Source organism: Bombus pyrosoma, linkage group LG6 (genome assembly GCF_014825855.1).
Source record: "Bombus pyrosoma isolate SC7728 linkage group LG6, ASM1482585v1, whole genome shotgun sequence".
In the NCBI taxonomy this organism is placed as follows: Eukaryota; Metazoa; Arthropoda; class Insecta; order Hymenoptera; family Apidae; genus Bombus; species Bombus pyrosoma.
The window spans coordinates 7,478,080-7,495,738 of NC_057775.1; the positions used below are offsets into that span (position 1 = coordinate 7,478,080).

General features: G+C 37.7%; 1 protein-coding gene across 13 annotated transcripts in view; it reads left to right on the forward strand.

Annotated features, from left to right (window-relative positions):
• LOC122568763 (protein unc-13 homolog B) overlaps window positions 1–17,659 on the forward strand; it is a 377,765-nt gene that overhangs the window by 330,597 nt on the left and 29,509 nt on the right. For 10 of the 13 annotated variants that reach the window (XM_043728897.1, XM_043728898.1, XM_043728901.1 and 7 more), the window contains one exon: window positions 8,506–8,612. The exons of the other annotated variants lie outside the window; for them this stretch is intronic. In XM_043728897.1, the coding sequence (XP_043584832.1) occupies window positions 8,506–8,612 (107 nt within the window). The remainder of the gene's footprint in view (window positions 1–8,505; window positions 8,613–17,659) is intronic. 13 annotated transcript variants of the gene reach the window in all.

The following is a 17,659-nucleotide window of genomic DNA, read 5'->3' on the forward strand; positions in this document are numbered from 1 at the left end:
ACGGTGTGCATAGAAGCCATATATTCGTATCGTATTTTGACATAGCGAAACTGTGACACTACGCGAATTAGACGAGATGTTTGGTTCGTCGAGTGGATTTAAACAAAGTCTTCTAGATGTTACTTCGCGGAAATAGAATTGTGTCGATGAGAGAGACCACTAGCTTGTAGAAAAATTGCGCGTTAGTCGCGAGTAGAAAGTTAATCGCAAAACACTGACAATGACCAATCTACACACGAAATGAACTTTTACCGATTCGATTGCGCGTTTAATTGGAAAAATACTGTGTATACTTGCTAGAAGTGATATAACAAGCTTGTTGCTCGTGTTCCGTTTTACAACAAGATCTTATTAAAATTCGTATAATCTGCATGCGTACATTCTTTTATCGGAGTTTAATCTCAAACCTTTTTCTTTTAATTTCCAATAAATCTTCAATAAAAACACACTGTATACGATAGAATGTTCGAAATAATTGGTAACAGTAAACGTAACCATGTGTCGTTTTATCAATGTTTCATTTCAATCGAATTTCTTTTAGTCTTTGATAAGTTTCAAACGAAGACATATCTGTAACCAGTAACGGTTATACCAAAATATCTCAAAACAAAACAAAAATGTCGAACGCGTGCTTGCAAACAAATATTATTAATGGAAAATTTGGAAGATGAAGGAAATAAATTCAAAATTGAAATGGATTCAACGATTCATTTGTTAAATGAAAAATAACATGTACGTAGCCATAAGTAGACTAAAAATTAAAAAGATTCGCATAAGGTATATAGAAAATAAAAGTATATGAAATATCCAAATTTTTAACAAATACTTAACAAGTGAAAAAACCCACGAATCTACATAAAAATTCACAATTTAGTCAAGGCCAGCGCCTTGCAACTTCAAAACTTCAAAAGTACTGTGTTGTCCAAAAAGTGTCTTTCTTTTACGTCTTTTGCAATGCATCTTTATACAAACATGAAACCTAATCTATCGAACATTGTGATCTTTATTTTGATAGAACAAAATGGATCATACGTAATTCGACAAAATAATATAAAACGGAAAATGTTGTGCATCCATTATTTCCTTATAAAACGAAAGAAACTTTTCGGACGACCTAATACATACCTCTAGACCGTACTCTCTCGCTTCTAATACAGTTTTAAAGAGTTAACGTACGTGTAACCTTCTTAAGTGAACCCCCAAACAACAAATACTCGTCTAACTGAGTAAACCCTCGAGGCAATCGCTTTACGAGTCTCCCGACCGTGCCTCAACCTACTTATTTCTCTATATGTATTGCTTCTAGCGAGTATACACGTACATGCACACAACGTGTAATTCCAAAAGGGACATGTACATGCGATGTGACGAACGGGTGCATACTTTTCACACGTCATCCTCCTTGGAGCACACGTAGCCCATAAATCCTACCGATTACTCTCACACGTCCAACCAACATCCTACACGCACGATGTTCTCTCGCGCGTTACACCGTGTCATCGTTACACATACACACACACACGCACACATATATGTCACCTGCATAATTTACATTCGTCTCTGGATACAACAACATCGTTCACCGGCCATTATCGCGGTCACATTTTCCAGGATGTTCGCCTAACATTCCGACCACAACCTCTTCAAACAGTCCCCCTTCGCCATTTTACCATCGTCGTTTTCATCTTTCGCCTCTCTCGAATGAGAATTTTGTCTGTCTTGGATAAAATTTCGGTAATTATGCAGTTTAACAACTTTTCCTAATTTCTACTATTCGACTGGAGTCTTTTTTCTTTTAGAATTCATAGGATTGGAAAAGGTGTAAGGGTTGCTCTTTGAAAAAATCTCGCGAAGTTATACCAAACTACGTGTAAGGAAACGTTATACAAATTTTATATTTTCTTAGTTTAATCCACTTGGTGTTCAGTATTTGCCAAAAGGATTAGATTAAATTAGATCGAAGTTAGATTTGTTGGTACCTTTTAGGGCAGCAATATTTTAGACGGTGTAGTCTGACATCGAATGGATTAAACCGGAAAAGACGTTGCATTTTGTAAAAATTTTCTTATTTCCTAAAAATGAAAAAAGAAGAACGAAAGACTAGGGAAGATTAGATGAGAAAATACTACAGTCGAATAGTCAAAATTGGGGAAAATTTCCTTCGTACCATCCTTGTTTCTCATTGTTCGATTTCAAATTATTACTAGTCATTGTTCGGCCGCTTCGTTTGTCATAATGTACCTTCACTTAAAAGGCATGAAACGCGGGAAATTTCAAATATTTTATCTTAAAGAGTGAATAAATACTCCATAGGCTATTGTAACTCGAGAAGGCAGAATTTCACGGCGTTCGCTCCTGTTCTCGAAACTCGTTCTCAACGAAGATAGATGAAGTCGAGTTTGCGAAATTGTCTGCTCGTCCTCGATCCACAATTTGGCAGCCGATTTGCTAAAATTCCGATTCGAGGCAAGAAAATAGGAAACGTTCGTAGCAGCAATTTCGTGGAACGTCGTTAGTTCTTCGACAGTTATTTCAATGCTACCCTCATTCTTTCCGAAAAAAATGTAAATGTCGTAGCTTAGAAGAGAGGGCACAGGAGGTTCGTACACGAATACCGCGGAATGAAAGAAATGGTAACGTGTAAGTCAGTTTAACATGCCCTTGCTACCAATGACAGTTCGTAAGATGAGTTTGTGGAAGTTTAGATTCGAGTTTGAAAAGTAAATTGTGTAAAAGGGTTTGTAATTAGCGACACTTTCCTTGTAATTGATAACTACGTTTCATACACAGCGAAAGATATTTCATATCCGATATTGCGCTAGATGTTATCATGAAACTGGCATACTTTTCTTAATACGACGTAACCAAGGTTCAAGGTAAAAGTGAACATTATTCATTTGTGTCAGGACAGTGCAATTACTATGGATCGTTGTAATTGAAGGCATATTAGGGCTCTGTCTGAAAGCATCCTTTAATCGTTATCGGCAAACTTCCGCAGATCCTCTTCATGCTAATTACGCCTGTAATATTCTTTAAGCGTATGTTCGCTAGATGATCGTCAATCGATTCTTCCAATCGTTACATTCGCTCGACTATCATCGAAAAATCGTAGATGGCTAGGTTCGATCATCGCAAGTGAAAAGTTTCGTTCGGATTAATCAGAAGTTATCCGAGTTCCAGTTAAATTCACTTTAGACTTCCACTCGTGCGAGTCTAAAGTTGTAGATTTAGATTTTAGAAATTGCTGCCTCTTTCGGACCAACCGTTAGTTTAACGAACGTGAACTTTATTCGATGCTTGAAACAAAATATCGAATCGAGTAAGATAATATAAATTCGCATAAGTACAGTGCATTTCGTATCCTGGACTAATAAAAACTAGCATAGAAATTTGACAAAATCTACGAAAGCAACTAGGTTCCTAATTCGCATTGTTAAAAACATTTTCGACTGAATTCGGATAATCTAACTAATCGGGACGAGACTTGAACGGCATTGGATCACGAAAATCTACAATTCATCACGAACGGTTACTGCAAATCACGTCTATCGTTACATAAAATTGCAAACAAATCGAAAGATAGCTGGAAATAAGCTTTTTTGGTGCCAGCGTGATGAATCGTCGTTGAATGGACCTTTTGTCCACTGAATCGTTGGCACCGTAATTTCTTCGTCAAGCACGCACATACATACGAATATGTGAGCATACGTGTGTGTGCGCATCGTGTGTCGTGTGGTTGTCCATCACGCGAGATGCCTGTCCCTCTGCTTCGGAGGAATTCAATCGAAAGTCCATTAAGGTCACACGGCAACTTGTTGTGGCTCGACTGTGTACCAGCGCCATACCATTGTCAAAGCTAAGCCGGCTCTATAGATCCGACAACGTGAGCCAACGCCTAACCAGTCAGTATCCTCGATGCTATACGGACGTTTATCGGAAACGATCCGCAGCAACCACCGAGTAATCTATGGCCACGGATTTGTTGCTCCTACGATCCTCAAAATTTTCCTCTCGATACTCTGCAGTTTAACATTTGTGGTCTATGTTCGAATTGGCTGCCGTTAAAATAGAGTCGATTATATCTTATCGTGTGAATCGTTGATGTTCCGGTATTTCGAAACTTTGCACTACTATCGTTCGTAAGAAGATCGTGCAATTGATATTTTGATCGATCTTTGGTGTTCATTTCGTAACGTTGTAATCTATTTGACGAATAATTAATTTCTAAAACGACGAAACTGTGCTTGAGTAATTAATTGCTTGTTAAGGGTTTTCGAAGGATTCAAAACGAGAGAAAACTGTGATTCTTCGGAATCAGTAAGTTGCTCGATATATTTCGAAAATAACTTCAGAAGTTCGATTTAAAATTTGTATCTCTTTTGCTAGCTTCGTCCTTCGATGTTGTTAATGCGCGCTGTGCAATATTTATGATCGAAGGGTACAGGAAGAATCAAATATTTAGACATTTTCACAAGTCACAGTAAATGATTGAAAACGTCGTTTCTTTACGTTTAAGAGTCTTTGTGAAATCCGTGAAAGTTACAAATATTAATTCGTTAAACTTACAGTTGTAACGTCTCTAGAATACGAGAAAAACGTCGCACTAAACCACTAGGAAAATTTGCCACGTGTATAAAAGCATCAAAAATCTATGATTGAAGGTATAGTTTTCTCCTAAAAATTAACGTTCACAAAATTGAGCAACAAAGAGAATTAAATTCCATTCTGTTCTATTATTGTTTAATGAAACAATTTGTCGTGCAAATTGCGTTCGTTCTCATTACGTTGCAAATTTAGATCTCAACTAGAAAATTTAAATAAAAAATAACAAGATCGAAAAAGAGTCTCAAAGTTCGAAGAATTCAAACTTTTCAGATTAAAAGTGCAATTCAATCTTGTTAGAGAAAATAAAAACCGCTAAAATGAGTACGGGCATGAATATTGAAACTGGAAATTATATTCGTTCTTGTAATTAGTCGGGAAAAAATCTAGAATTAACGAAAAAGTAGAAAGTAGAAAGTTCCACGTTCGAAAAGAAGCGTACGATTTGTAATAATCTAATGGGTGTAATGGATTATCGAGATTGGTTTTAGCATTCGTTGATAAGTTTATTAAGGACACGCGTGACTAACCTCCGTATGCAGCTCTTTTTAGGTCATGTTACAGAATTTCACAGTGAATGTTTTAGCGGGAACAAAATCAATAATTCTGTCATTGAAAGTTGCTTAAAATACAATGAAAGAAATTCTAGAAAAGGATCTGGATATAAAAATATTGAAAATATATCAGAAGAAAAATACTGTACGTCAAAACAGGTCGTTCGTTAAAACAAATATTTTTATCCAGCGCGTTAAACACATCACACTGCATTCTGCTCCAAAAAGCAAAAGTCGTTCGGAGTTCGTAATCATCGTAGCGAAACGTGTAAGTTTCTTGGAGGCAGGTCAAGTCACAAACAGCGCCGAGACATCTAATTTTGGTTCTTCTTCAAAGCTGTACGAAAGAAATACGTACGTGGATTGTAGGTGGAAATTGTGATTCGCGAAATAAACTTCGTCCAAAATAATCAACGTTATCTGAAACGTTGCTCCCCTCGTTAATTAGAAGTAGCAAAAACTTGCAATGAAAGAAAGGGGAGTTAGGTTCATTTGTGTCGTAGTTCTTCGATATTTGACTCTGATACTGAATGATACCTTCATGGTGTTTATAATAATGATAATATTATTATCACGTGCTTATCGAATCGATGCTTTTAGTTTGCATTCGATAGTTTGAATAATTGTGAAATATTCTCGATGAATTTGCATTTCGGTAATGATTTTCATATGCGAGATATATGTTCACATAATAATTAATAACATTCTGAATATTCCTCGATTTGAAGAATTAATAATATTTTCACTTGTTTGTATTTGCTTTCTGCTGGGACATTATTGTTATAATCATGGGTTGATTAGTAGATCGTGCAATTTGATAATGAAAATTATCCAATAATTCGACGTTTAATAAAATTCATTAGAGCACCGCCGAATATTCACCGCAATTTCCGAACTATATTTCATGATTAATTCTCGATTTTCATATGCTATGTCCATTTATTGTATATATTTGTCCAGATGGCACACTTCAATTAAGGAAACACTCGGTAAACTATCTAATAAAAAATTAAATTCTAGTTTCCAGTCGTTTCTTTGTTTCTGTCTGCAAATAGGGTTAAACAAATCCTACGTTTCCATCGAAAAAAATTATGTATTAATCTGCAGACTACTATTTCTACCTAACGCGAGAACACCGAGTATCAATACCGTCTCAAAAATGTCACTTCGTCGGTCTTCTTAATTTATCTATCACTTCTCAGGTGTCAACTCGATCTACTTAACTTCGAGTTTACGTCTTTTACGTAGAGATATGTACAGATCTGATGCGCGAAGCTAGTTGTCTCGCCCCATGCGACGAGGATGCGAAGTTGGCGATGATCCACGGTGCAACAAGTTTCTTATTCCAAACTGACAAGCAGCGGATCTGAATGTGACGATGCCAATTCCACCGTTGCGAAGATTAACAGGTAGCGTCAGGATTGTAAACGTCCGCAGTTTGTTCGAACAACGAGATAACGGTTCGTGGTCGATTGGACTACAATCGTTGGAAAAAGCTTTGACTCTACCAATTTTTCTACCAATTGATTCTACCAATGAACTGTCTCGAATTCAGAGAGAAATTTCGCTAGATAGCAAAATAGTTTTCCGCAAAATGGATTTTCGGGTAGCAGTGGTTGGTTAGATTCGAGACCGTGCTCGTATTATATTTATCAGAGGGAAATTTATTCAAAACTTCAATGATAAACTGGTCTCTTTGCCGCTGCTGAGCTCAGTAAATACGAGCAAGTATTTCACTAAGTTATCTTCTTTAATATTTCTCGATATTTAAGGGAAGATGTCTTTCTTAAACAAATAAGTACAGCAACTAGTGACCTTGAATCCCTTCCAGGTTCTGTTTCATCTGAAAAGCATTTACCTATACACTATTGTCGTTACTTTGCTTTGCGAGCTAATATCCTGTCAAGGATCAGAACGAAAGAGAAAGACAGAAGGATTTGCACAGGTTTGTTGCAGTCATCTGTCTCTTTGATTCGTCTTTGTCCATGAACATCTTCTCCTTCGTCCAGTCTAAAGATATTCAAAAATTCGCGTTTCATCCTCAGCCAACATCTGACTGAACGTATTCACGTTCTTTTTAGAAGATATTATATATTCGTGGCCGGAGGAAATCCGTTCCTCCGCTGCATTGTTATTATTTATTGTACGATTTTCCATGTCAGCCGACGAGAATTCGCTCTAGATCCGTTTCCTCGCGAGTATCACGCTACCTCACCACAGACACTCTTCATTCAGCAACGACTCTCTTCTCATTCTCTGCTACACCACGCTTCCATCACAATTCTCAATTTTCGTCCCGAAGCAACTGTTATTATTCTCTTCTATCGCTTTTATTCGCGTCCCTTTCTTCGACCGACTCTTCCGCAACCACATTCATGAATCAGTTACGAGAAGCTTCCCGAGGCCACGACCTCGATCTTTCATTACGCAGAATCCGATCAACTCGGTATCCGTTTGCTGCGTATTTTCGTATCGCGTTGCCGTTGTGTATCGGCCAGTAAAACGATGCAGCGCAATAGCGTGCTACTTTGTCCCAATTTTCTCGTCGTTGCGTATTCGTATGAAAACCGAGAAACCGGCTTAACATCGTAACGAACGACGATAAGCAACGGATTTGGCTCGGTTGAATTATCGAATCGTTTGTTCTATTTGACGGCGAGAAACTGACAGACAGCCGATCAGCTCTGTTGTATATCTTCGTATCTCTTTGTACGCAATGGCGCAACGCAATTGTCTATCCATATACCGATACGCAACAACGGTGATACGACACGCAAACACGCAACGAAGGAATACTGGCTCCTAAACTATAGTGAAAAACTATTTAATATACTGGTCCCGCTTATGCAATTCCTTCAGTGAGAAAGCACGTGATCGTTTAGCGAAAAAAGAGAGAAAGAGCGACTGCCTTCACACAGCGTGCAATGTCGACACAATGTGCTGCTGGGTATATTCCGAAGTATGGAAACGCTTATGCTTTCATGACGATTGCCAAAAGTCATTTAGCAGAGAATCCCTATACCTTGGAATACGAGAAACCACGATTGCCTTTTTGGTTTCTCTATTCGTTCGCCGTATAGTATCGCTAGTCTGGGCTGAATCGCCGGCGCTGCTGCGGGTGATCACGTTTTCACGACAATCGACGACCTCCGCCTCGAGACAGTCCTACACCACGTCCTTCGGTGGCCTCTGCAAGGTACCACATCCCCTCGTGGTCGATCCACTAACTACAACGAGAGCTGTGTTCGAGAGGAGATTTAGCTTTGAGTTCTCGACGAGTGTCGAGCGTATATGGTACGAGAGGTTGTCGAAGGACGATCCGATGACGAGGACATTGTCTTCTTTTCAGCACGACGTTTTCAGTCGACCCGGACACGCACATAGACAGCCTCGAGCAGGCCGAACAGATCGTCCTTGAGGGTACCAGCAAGTGGTCCTGCAAGATCGCCATCACAGGTGACACGATGATACTGATACCTTAGAGAGTTAAGAGTTTACTCCACCCACCGAGACCGACCGTGTCGTGAACGACACGGTTTCTATGCCGTGTAAAATGTGACACACACGTGACACACGCTTTTTCATACACGAAAATTTATGGAATTGGACCTGGTCGCGCGATCGCAGCCAGAGGAGAACGGTTCACCGTATCTGTTTGACAACCTTTTTGTACCTTCTTTTGGCTCCTGAACATCCTTCACGCTATTGTTTTTGCTCCAGATTGGCTTGTTCAAAAGGATCGACTCAGATTTCCGGCAATCTGATTGTATTTTAAACGTTATACTTTTAAACGAATACTTTCAATTTTCAAATTTCAAATTCGACACGGATCGTACACGACCGCGACTGTTTCAATTAGATCTCGGTTACCTCATTTCGAATGTATATTCTCGTTTTATTTGTATTCTACCTCGTCACACTCGTGTAAGATACGGAGTACAAATTAAAACGAAGTACGTTAAAATGAAATAGCAGAAGCCAAACTCTTTCTGATCGTCTATCATCCAATGATACGACGCATCGATCGAGAGTTCGAGTTTTAAAGCTACGAAATTTCAAATTCTTACGTTATTTTCTGGGATATTTTCGGAACATGAGAATTGAAATAAATACGCTATATCTCTAGCAACGATAATTTTAACAAACAACACCTGTCAAGCTTATACGGCAACCGTAACGCCTCGAAAGCTGCCGGTTGGCGAATGGTCGACATTTCTCTTTTAATAAGGCACAAAATCACGTTACGGAGGAATCCAATGTCTTTCTGCGCACGATTTTCGATCTGATCAGCCGCAAAATCATCCACAATAAATCATGAACCGCATCGATCACGCCTCGTTGCGTCCGATATCTCGACTCGTGTACTCTGCATTCGAGGGAAGCTGGAGAAACTAAACCCCACGTCGAAGCAATTTGCGGTGCGAAGTTTCCAGATCGATGAGACATTCGACGGTATTGATCACGTAATTCCACCTGACAGCTTTAGACACTTCGCGATTGTTTTCGTAGTTGCCGTAGTTACTCGTTCATCCTTCACAATAAAATCGTGACACTACGTATAAACGAAACCAGGTAGAACAAAACCGCGAAGTCTTTGCAAATAATCTGTAAAGTTTAACCTTCAGAAGAGCGCCCGTTAAAGTAACAAAATGTGATAAAAATAATTTTTTCTATGGCTTAAGGATAAGTTCTTTTTTGGGATATTAAAGATTTATCATGCGTCTGTTGAAATATCTCAAAGTAGATTTTTTAACATGTTTACATCCGCGCGTAGGATCTTGTTAATTATGGAAATGAAAAACGATAAATCCTATAGAGTTAAGTCAACTGCTGGTAATTGTTGCAGACGATTATTGAAGTATATCTTTATTCATTAGGAAGCTGTAAAAGAAACTTAAAATTTGCTACATACGTAACACTTGTTTCATAGAAATATTATTTTCTAGAAATTTTAGGAACTACGATTTTTTATCAGATTTTTCTTAATTCTGTTATTTTCTTTTATATGTGAACGGAACGTAGATGCGAATGTAGATACGAATTCAATGAAAACGAAACATGCACGTACGTATCATTATAGTCACATATTACCCGCAAACAAGAATAATAGTAAAGGTACACGCAATAATCCATCGGCTATGCTACTACTAGAACGTGATTATTTTACATAAACGTTTTACGAACTGCTCAATGATTAAACAAACGTACAAGCATGCATTAAATCTTTCACGGATTTCTATCTAGATCTACACAATTTTATCAAAATCGATGGTCAATGATATAAATTCTACTCGATTTCTTAATAAATATTATTACGCTCTCAAACAAATGAGAAATCTAAATGTTAAGAAATTGCTAAAATGTGAAACATCTATTTGTCAAGGAACATAAATCCTGCTTTCTACACTTTTGGCAAAAATGAAACGAAAGAGATAAGGAGGGGGTATAACACAAGTAAGAGAAATCAGTTCATGAGAATTGGAAAAATGTACGTACGACATTTTCAGATAAAAGTTGATCTTCAGGTTGCGACAAAAAAGAAAAAAGAAAAGAAAAAGAGAGAAGAAAACGCCGTGCTATCAGCGCAAAGAGCCTGCGTTTGAACATTTCGATTATCGTTCCGCGTGTATAAAAGACACACCAACGGATCGACGAACTGAGAAAATTGCATTATTTTTCGAACTCTGGCCAATGACAGAAATCAGTTGCTGGGATATTGTTAAAGTTAGAAACAATGACGTTCGTAGCTTCGGATCGCACACTGTGATTTCGACGAGAGAAAGTAAAATAGTTGAAAATAAATATAATCAAAGAGAATTTCTAATTCTTCGCGCACAGACATATCTTCTTGCTGATTATTTTTGTACAAATGTGCTCATCTTTGTGAACAAGCCTAACTTTTTACTCTTCTATGCTTCGACAAATTTTAAGATATTTATCGAAATCATCGCACAGTTGATTTCTACGTCAAATGTTTGGGAGGTTTTTCGAAGAAAGCAGGACGTTCAAGAGTAAAATTTCGAGGATAAACAACACAGATTAATCAGGGAAGAATGATAATATTATGATATAATATACCGCACACTATTATATGATATAATCTATCAAAGAATGTTTAACATACCATAATGCCAAAGTAAATGAAAGAATTTATGACACACGAAGATAAAGCTAAAAGTGGGGAGAATAAAAGGAGAAGTGAAATGAAAGTTACAAAAATATCGAGAAAATTGTTATATTAAAAAGAAGCAACAAGAATTCGAGATACACGAAAACAAGATTGAAAAAGGAGAAGAGATAAAATAACGGCGAGAAATATATCAAAAAGTTTATTACGTTTACTCCCTTTGATTGCAATATAAACAGGATGGTGAAACAGAAAATAGCCTTTAAGAAGAGGGCAACTTTTGTTAAACGCAACTGTCGAAGAAGAAGGATGTGTCATTTTAGCGACGTTCGATCAATCAAATTCAATCTCGTTCTCCACGATATTATTATCTGTTTCCCGCTTTAAGGGAAAAAATCACGGAAGAGGAGAAGCCATGGAAAAATGGAGCTTCGATAGCGAATAATCGATTCTATCGGAGACAGAGAACTTCTTCGAAACAGAATCCCGTAGAAGAGAAAAGGACGTATAAAACAATTGCATGCATTTAAATGAAAAATGGAACGAATCGAAGTGTAATAACGGAATAGGGCCGTTGATAAAGGCACGCCAAGTAACAGATATCAATAATTTCGAACTGTAATTAACGCGACCCTAAAATTGAAACTGAACGCGATACAAAGAATATATTTACTGAAATTTTCTAACGAATTTGAAGATATATACTTTGGTCGAAATAGTAAGGCGAATTTTGTATAATTGCGCTTGATAATATATTTATTTCTTAACATACGAAATTACAATAAAACAGTTCTTGTTCCTCGGTTTAACACAGAACACGCTGACTTTGCTAGTGTCGTGATATTAAATTGCGTTTATTTATTAAATTATTTTCCGTTTATATGTTATACCGCTAGAAGTTTCTAAAACCTCTCGTACGTAACATTCAAACAATTTAACGCATTGCTATCGTCGTTCGTATTTGAAGCGGACAGAATCCGCAACTCGTCGTAAGAATTTCTCTGGCAAAAAGTATTTAGGTCTGGTAAAGTTAAATGCTGGAGCCACAGGACGACAACCGGCACCGACAGACCACGTTGTTGCTGTATAACATCTTTCTATTACGACCATTCAACGCAACTGAGGCGGTAAACGGAAGAGAGGAGAAGATCAGGGATAACAAACGAGCGAAAGAGTTTCGTAAAGTCCACGAACGACTTGTCCAGACATGGGATAAAGAGGAAGAGGAAGCACAAGGGTGCGAGAAGGCTCGCAGTCCGCCCCGAAACGATCGATAGTTCAACGTACAGAGAAGTGCAGCGGCTGCAGCGCACACGTGCAGTCCTCGCGGCCTATTCACCTGTGTGTATGCAATGTGCAGCCTGGTTGTGTCTCTACTCGCACACCCTTGCTTCCACGACCTCCGCCCTAACCGTTATTTTTTCTCCGATTCCATGAAATCCATCGACACGATTTCGTACTCTGACCCATAGTTGCATGCATTTTTCCGAGTATCATTCATCTCGCAGATGAAGGATCGATCGAATAGGGGAGGGACTGTGTGGAATTGTTGTTACATTTTTTTCGACGAGTAGAATATAGAGATAAAAGTTTATTTTTGCTCTGGTGTCGTGTGTAGTTCTCATATAATATCATTTTTGTTGCTTTGGTATAAATTCCACGTTTTACCTTTTACGTTTTACGTTACGTAATTTCACATTGTTGGTAATTCCAGGGTTTAATTAAGAATAGTGAAAAATAAGGATAAAGACGTAGAAATTTATGTCTCTACGCACTGAAATATCTTACTGTTTAATCGGCGACAGAAATTTGAATACTCGTAGCAATATTTTCTAAGCAAATACGAATCGCGTATCGTTTCTTGTATTTATCTGTCTTTCGAAAGAAAAGCTGTATTTACCATGCTTTCCCAATGAAATTCTCGTCTACGCTGGCATGTGCGTGCCAACAGCGTTTTCGACATCGTTGGTGCGAGAAGAAATTTCGAGTTAAAAGTTCAACTTGATTACACGCCACAAAGATAAGGAATCACGATGACAGCGAGGACGATGATGGGAAGATAAAACGGCGAGATGGAAGAAGGCGTAAAATTGTAATAGGAATCTGAAGGGGTTGACAGATGTATTTGGGATGAGGGATTGGAAGATGCGACTGAGATGAATCGGTCTTGGCAGACGTTTTCGTGTATTACGAGAGTGAAATATCTACAGGTTGTCAACAAAGTTAGGATAATATCGCTTGTGATCTATAATACTTTTATACTGTATCATTTAAAAATTTTATGGACGTCGAAGGTTATACGGATAAATGTTTCTTTAAAAGAGATATTGTTTACTGAATTCGGTTGAAACGAACGACAAATTACTTTATTCAACTGTATGTAAAATATCGGCAAGTCTGCAGAAAATCTGATGAAAAACGTCAAGTTTCGGATCGTCGTTTCGAACACAGCCTTCGATGCTCTTGAAATATAAAATGTAACACAGTTAACTTACAGCTGAAACAGAATGCCAAAGTAAATTCAAGGTAGCATAGAAATCGATAAATTGTAATTGCATCATCGATGATAACGGGATGAAAAAATTAACGTTTGTGCTTTACCACTATTCTTTTCTTATTTTATGATACAATAAAAATTATTACAACGTTATGTGTTCAAAATTACCGAAACATTTATAGTTGCATAATCTAGCATTCTCTGCTAAAAATACGCGTGTACACGTATTTCTGTATGAAAATGAAACGGTTTAGGATAATAGGATATTCGCAATGCTTAATCGATGCACGGGCCTGAAGAAGCTACAAACAACAAAATAGTACACGTTCCATATATAAAAATTACCAGTTGCACAAATATATTTCGAATAAAATGAATAATACATTATACAGAGGAACGCAAACAAACTTATTGTTCACCTAGTACATTGTACGTATTTCACGTTGGAGGATCCCGATATTTTACTCGAGGAATTGATGATCGAACGACGCGAATAAAAGCATTTCATGCGACGAAACAGAAAGCGAAGATCCCGGAAGACTGCTCCAACTCTGACGCAAGATATAACGTTGAAATGTCGATAGGATTGAAAAGAATGTGGAAAGATTCCGAAAAAATTCGATTTCCTGCGTGTTATTCCCGTGAGAAGCCGCGACTGACGAAATCCGCCAACGAAGTTTCTCCTAACACGTGAATTTACGAACATGCAGGTGAATATCGGGAAAAACTGTGCGCCGTTCTCTGACGAACGAGAAACTGACGATTTCTTCGAGAAAAGAATTTTTAATAAAAAAAATCTGTTACTAATCTCACGTTTGATACGTAACTATTGTGTTGGCAACTAAGTGATTGCGGAGTTTGTCATTAGGTGGTATTGACAAAATCCGCGATCACTTAGTTGCCAATCCAATATAATTCTGTGAGAGGAGAAAAGAGTGGAACGAAAACGCTCGAACTTTCATTGGAAATTTTAGTTTTGTTTCTATTAATTTCTGGGGAATTTATATCGCTGGAAGCAATTTAGCATCGTTATATAAATATTCGAAAATGAGAAAGGTATTTCAAAGTTTTATTACACAAATTTTCGATTGGTGTTTTTAAACAAATAAAACAATAAAACAAATATCGCGTTACACGGTTATACGATAGCTTTATAAAATTAATGAAACCTGTCGAGAGGGAGAGAGAAAGATGCTAATTCAAAATATCGATGAACTTTAGGATTTAGCAAAACTGAAATTTAAATTGCCGTTGATGACATTAACGTGAATGGGTAATCGGTATAGCAAGATGATCTTTTTTATTGTTAATTAAAACTACTTAAAAATTTAGACTAAAGCGATGGTTTAGACCACTTCAAATTCAGACTACAATGCTTCCAAGCGAAGCATTAGTTTCCGACTGAAAATAGACTTACTACTTTGTGTTGCTAATATAGAAATCTTGTCCGTGTTCCCATGATTGATGTAACTTGGAATATTGATAGGTTGCCAGAAAATGGAGGCATATTGATCTTGGCAGATGGTGGAGCTAACAGTAAACAAGCCCTTAACTATCTATAATGCAAGCAACGCGAACATGTACGAGAATAGCAATCTGTAAAGTGATTTACGATAAAGGCACGCAAGTTACAATATTATGCAATAATTCGCAAGATTCTTAATTATTATCAAAATTTCAAGTAATCGCGTTAAATTGTATATTCAACAATCCCTTGGAAACTATGCTTCTACGTATAATTAAATTCTTCTCGAGGATAATGCAATAGCGTAACAGGCAGCAGTCCATAATTTCATCGTGAAAGAAACATAACGACGATCTAAAAGCCTTAAGAAATATGATATACGAATTATAATACTTGCAAATTATAATACTTCTACTCGGATACTCTATATTAGAACAACAGAAGATGAACAAAGTATAATCGACGATAGAAAAGGTTTCTGAAGGAAGTTTATAAAACAAAATGGTTATTTGAATTATTAAATTGCGTCAGAAATGTCCAGTCGAACTTTTTAGTACCGGCTACTTCTCGATCGACAATTACGATAGCTTTTAAAGGACTTTCTTCTCTTTAAATTTGCAAAATAATCGGCAAATGGCCGTTTAGTTATTCGAAATTAACATTTGCAAAAATACGCCGTGCAATCATTTGTTCTCTGTTACCGCAGTGAAAACGATCAAAGCGTTCCTAGAACATTCGCATAGTCTCTATCGCATTAAAAAACGCTCGGTGTAATTTCTATGGATGTTCGTACGTCGCGTGCATAAACGGACACGCGTTACCACTTCCATGTTTTAATTTTACAAGAACGGGGGACGAAAACGAGCATTCGCTGGCCTCACGTAAACGCACCGAGGGAAGAACGTCGGAGAGAAAAAAAGTAAAATCAGAAATTTATTCCGGCGACAGTTTCAACTCGCGCAATTCAAAGTAATATTAATCGAATCTCTCGCCTTCTGGACGCCACGAAGAAAGTTTCTTCATGGTGTAAAAAGAAAAAAGAAGGGAAATTTTTAGTCCATTCTGTGAGCTGCCTTCAAAAGTCGCGACGTTACTAATTCGATTTCGTTCGTTCAGTCGTGGAGATCTGGTTCGTCGAAGCAGGTACGAGGAAACGTAAAACGAAACCGACGTTCCTTTCCTCTGTTTCCTCCGATTCTCGAGATTCGTCGATAAACGAGCAAGATGGAACTCGCTGGAGAAAACGAATCGAACTTTAAACGCCTTCGTGCCTTGGAACGAGTGAACGAGAAGAAAATCGGAAAGAAAAGCAACGAGAATAAACACGGCACACGTACCGCCAGCTTGCGATAAGTTTCGTTTCTTTGAATGACGAACGAGGACGAAATGGTGGCAATACAGAGTCCCACGTAGAATTCGAAAAGGCGGCGAGATAGTCGAATCGCGTCTCTTTGATCTCCGCTGCTTCGTTTCCTCGTACGTTTAGCATCTCTGTTTGCAGGTTACTTGAATTTTTCTATTCTAAATATTCGGATTTGCTTCGCTATATTCCACGTTCGTGATGTGATTGAAAAGGAGAGGTGGCCACGAGTTTTCATAAGAGAACGTAGTATATCCTTTTTCTTTAAGATCGTGTGGGAAAACATGAAAGCTTCTGAGTATTTTCCAGGCACTTTTATCGTAGATGCTATAATCTTCGTGATTTCCTCCGGCTAATCTTTCTTCAAAGAGCTTCTTAATTTCGAGGAAAATAAATCATCAGTGCGGAAAACAATTAGAAGTTACGTGTATATATATATATATATATCAGAACTATTAAAATTTCTTGTAATATTTTCCTCGATAGCAGGATTTCTTAAAACAGGAAAAGGATTAATTATCTAAAAGGAATTGAGAGTCGCGGGATTAAAGTACAGTAGTTACTGAAATTAACATCGATCTCATTTAGAAACGAAAAAATAAATATACGATGGGGTACTATATACAATAACCTCGGAGAAAAGGATTATTAGCGGACAAAAATTTCAATTGGAAGAAGGAGTGAATGAGAGGAAGTTTTAGGAGCAAAGCGCGCTGAAAATCGGACGTAGGAAAATGTGCCGCGTTAGTAAACGGATGAATTCGAACGAAAACTTTTCTCGCGTCGAAAAAATGAACGACTTTACCGGGCTTCCACGAGGCTGCGAATTTAAGAGCATGAAAGGTACAACCGCGAAAAAAGGAAAGAAGGAACGTGGCGAGTATTAAGTAAGTTGAAAGAAAAAGGAGCGTAAAGGAAGCGTCCTGCATTGAGCAACCTTCTCCGGCTCTATATTCTCGTACTTGCGATTCGTTCAAAATGACGGGGATCGAGGCAAAGTTAAATAGAAAGTCGGGAAAAATGTTGAATAGCGAATATCGAGATTTAGTCCAGA